Source organism: Gavialis gangeticus, unplaced genomic scaffold (assembly GCF_001723915.1).
Source record: "Gavialis gangeticus isolate Ggan-Ray unplaced genomic scaffold, GavGan_comp1, whole genome shotgun sequence".
Classification (NCBI taxonomy): Eukaryota; Metazoa; Chordata; order Crocodylia; family Gavialidae; genus Gavialis; species Gavialis gangeticus.
In genome coordinates, this window is record NW_017729024.1 from 49100449 (window position 1) to 49103911 (window position 3463).

At 40.7% G+C, this 3463-nt stretch overlaps 1 protein-coding gene across 2 annotated transcripts in view; it reads left to right on the top strand.

The window, feature by feature from the left end:
- PLPPR1 (phospholipid phosphatase related 1) overlaps positions 1 to 3463 on the top strand; it is a 296435-nt gene that overhangs the window by 247763 nt on the left and 45209 nt on the right. For both annotated transcript variants that reach the window (XM_019517067.1, XM_019517068.1), the window contains one exon: positions 818 to 950. In XM_019517067.1, coding sequence (XP_019372612.1) covers positions 818 to 950 — 133 coding nt within the window. The remainder of the gene's footprint in view (positions 1 to 817; positions 951 to 3463) is intronic.

Here is a 3463-nt window from a genome sequence, read left to right on the forward strand (position 1 = left end):
AAAAAATATAGTGGAGATAAAGATCAATGGACCACTGGAGTCTTTGTTTCTTGGTAGGCCACCAGTGCAAATTCAGTCCAACCAGTAGACTGAAAGGTGACCCGACGACTATTCAGTGACCTGTGTCAAATGAGTTTAGTGACCTCAAACCAGTTCTTGTTTAGGAGGTGTCTTCTCACATAAACCATGCCCATAAACCAATCAACAGTAACTCAGCAATTTTGTTGGCATCCTTAAAGGAAAGAAAAATTGAAAGAGCACAATTCCAGTGCCTACCTACTTACTGGTACAGGGTTGTGAGGGAAACTTGCAAGTGCTCTTGTTTTGTCCAGTGTTGTGTGGATAAATAGAAGGCTTATTCTCTTAGTTTAACCAGTGTTTTTACCAACAGTTTCTGAACTAATATTTAAATAATAATGATGTTAATGAATATCTGCAGATGAATGAATTCTGTATAAATGTCAATAAAAACAGCATCTCATGGGTTTCATAGTTGTACTAAAACTTGCAAAGGTCTACTCCAGTCCCTAGGAGCTAAAGATGACAGGTGGATAGAGTTTGCTCTGACCCACTAACATGAGCGAAAACTACAAACTGTCTTTTCTTGGCTAGGATTTTACTGCTTATTAGTGAACTCAGGCTAGTGAATTGAGCTCAAGGACACACCTTTTTTTTTCCTTGTCAAGACACAGTTTAAACATGTTATGTAGGTAAATTGGGACAAAAGTATTTCCTGTGGGCCTGACTTCAGCCCCCACATATGGGTACATGTCATGATTCCTAATCTTCCTTTTTGTTTTTGTTTCCTCCACTTTAGATTTTCATTGGTGAGATATCCATGTATTTCATAAAGTCAACCCGAGAAACCCTGATTGTCCAGGAGAAAACAATTTTGACTGGAGAATGCTGCTACCTGAACCCATTACTTCGAAGAATCATAAGGTTTATAGGTGAGCATCCATAAATGCACTGCATTTTGCCCCTGCTTGCAACAAATCAGATAAACTTATGATGTACAAGACAAAACTAATTAAGCTGTGAAATCTCTGTGGGCTCCTTCCTCCTTTAGAGGGATAGTTCCCCATGCAATTTGCATAGTAATGTTTCAAATGTGCCAACTCATGCTGCGATGAGCTGATTTGCGTCCTTTTTTTTGCTGAGCTAAACACTTCTCTGGAACCTGTGAAGAAAGGTCGTGCATCAGATTCTGATCTGAATAATTCCCTCATTGACAGTAATAGGGAGCGAATCATCTTTCATATCCTCTTTTCCAAGATCATTTGGAATCCAAAGCACCGGCATGTAATGTTTAAGTGAACTGAGCTCCCCCCTTCAAAAAAAAAACCAACAAAAAACCAACCAAACAAAAAAAACCTATCTGAGAGCCCCCTGTATAATAGTTGTCTGATTTTTTAATGAGAGCCTTTTTTGAGGTAATTGCTAAGAAACTGGTAAAAAGAAGGAACTTCCAAGGAGCGGTCATTCAGGGACAGGAATGGCTGGAGTCTTAACTCTACTTCCTGCCTATTCACTGGTGTATGTAGCTGAGCTGGTGGCTGGACTGAAAGGTAGTAATTTGTTTCTAGCATATGCCAGCAGTCATCACTGTGCTTTATGTAGCAAGGGCAGGAAGAACTGTGAATTGGGAGTCACAACCCCTCCTGAGGTTATTCCTGAAGTAATGCACCTTACGTATCCCCCCTGCACGGGGCTATACCTGAAGTTATCATCTAACCCAAAGGAATGGGGTTCATGCAATGCTAGCTGTGTTTCTCCTCTCCCCCTTCCAATTCTGGACTGTTTTGCCTGGAAACAAAAGGACTGAGGTGTCACATTTTTATGTATGCCCCAGCCTGGCTAGAGTGCATCTACACTACCTTGGAAGGGACCGGGGTGGGGATTGTGCCTCAGGAACAGCCTCTCCTTCCTTAAGCTCTTTTTGTGAGGCTTGTTTCCCCAAGTCACGCTAGGCTGAGGAAGAAGATGTATGGTTCCACCTGTTCACCACCTTTCCTGCTGCTTCTAAGCATCTTTTCATGGCAGTGAGTGCAGCCCTCACAGTCTGTATACTTCTCCAAAAGCTGATGGGATGGCTCTTGGCTATTTGCTTGGAGATAGAGTGGCAGAGCGTAAAGACCTTCTACACTTTCTCCCCCTACACAAAACCCAGGGACAGTCCATCCTTAAGCACGACAGTTCCCTGATCAATTATTCAGAGGTAGCACGTGTGTGTATGCTCATGAAAATAAAAGAGCAAAGAACTTGTAATTAAAAATAAAATACCTCTGAACTTAGGATACCCTCTAGGATATATTAATGGGTAGTAAGCTACCATTAACAGAGACCAGGATCCTGGATTCCACTCAGGCACTCAGGGCAGTTTTGCTGTGCCAGCAAAATCAGCATGTTAAAATGAACTAATCAAATATTCTTGCCTATGGGGTCAGTGCTAAAAGAGCTCAGACCAGCTAAGCTAAAACATTTTCTGTATATATTTTCTTATAGATTTCTCTCTCTGCCTTCATTTTAATTAGCTTTACTTCTAAGTATTCACTCTATCATTTTTCTTTTTCAGAAAAAAATACAGCTCTGGTACAACGCAGCCTCTGAGAGTAGCAAAGTATTAACGGGAATCAGTATTGACTCAGCTGGTTTATTTGTTTTTCCAAAGGGAGAGAAAGTTAGCCTTATTTCATAGTTTCATAGTTTGTAGGGTCAGAAGGGACCTGAGCAGATCATCAAGTCCGACCCCCTGCTATGGCAGGAAAATGTACTGGAGTCAAATGACCCCAGCCTTCTTATGAATGGCTTTAAATGTTCGTCTTGTGTAAACGTAGGATGATTTCATCTTTTGCATAATGGGTGATTTATGCATTTTTTATTAAAGAAATATCTTTTTACTGTAGAATGCAAGAACAGGAACTGGGTGAAAATCAGCACGATCATTTGTTAAATGCTTGCAGAAATAATTTCACATTTTTTGTCAAATTCAAAATATTGATGATGAATTTCCTCTGAAATCTTGAAAATGGTTAACCAGCTCTAATCCAAGTCCAGTTTTAGGGAGTTACAGTTGTTAGGTAATGGTAGCCATCTTATTCCAAACAATGAGGTGACCAATGTGTAAGCATGGAAAAACTATAACGTTTTGCACATGGATTCCTTCTAAAGTGTTTACTACTGTAAAGAAAAAGACAATTGACTTCAGCCTCCAAGGGTTCCTACACACATCCAGGGAGGCTGCTCTGATGCACTGTAATTATTCGAGTCAATTAATCAAGTCTGTTGGAACGTGGTAATTACCACACTTCAGCAGACTCCAGCATCATGTGTATCAGTGTCCCTGTGCTGAAAAATGGTAGCAGGAGCACTTAACTAGAGCTCATTCAACGAGCTTCAGTTAAAGCTCCCCAGCTGCCATTTTTTGGTGTGAGGATGCTGATGCATGTGATACTTTAGGTGC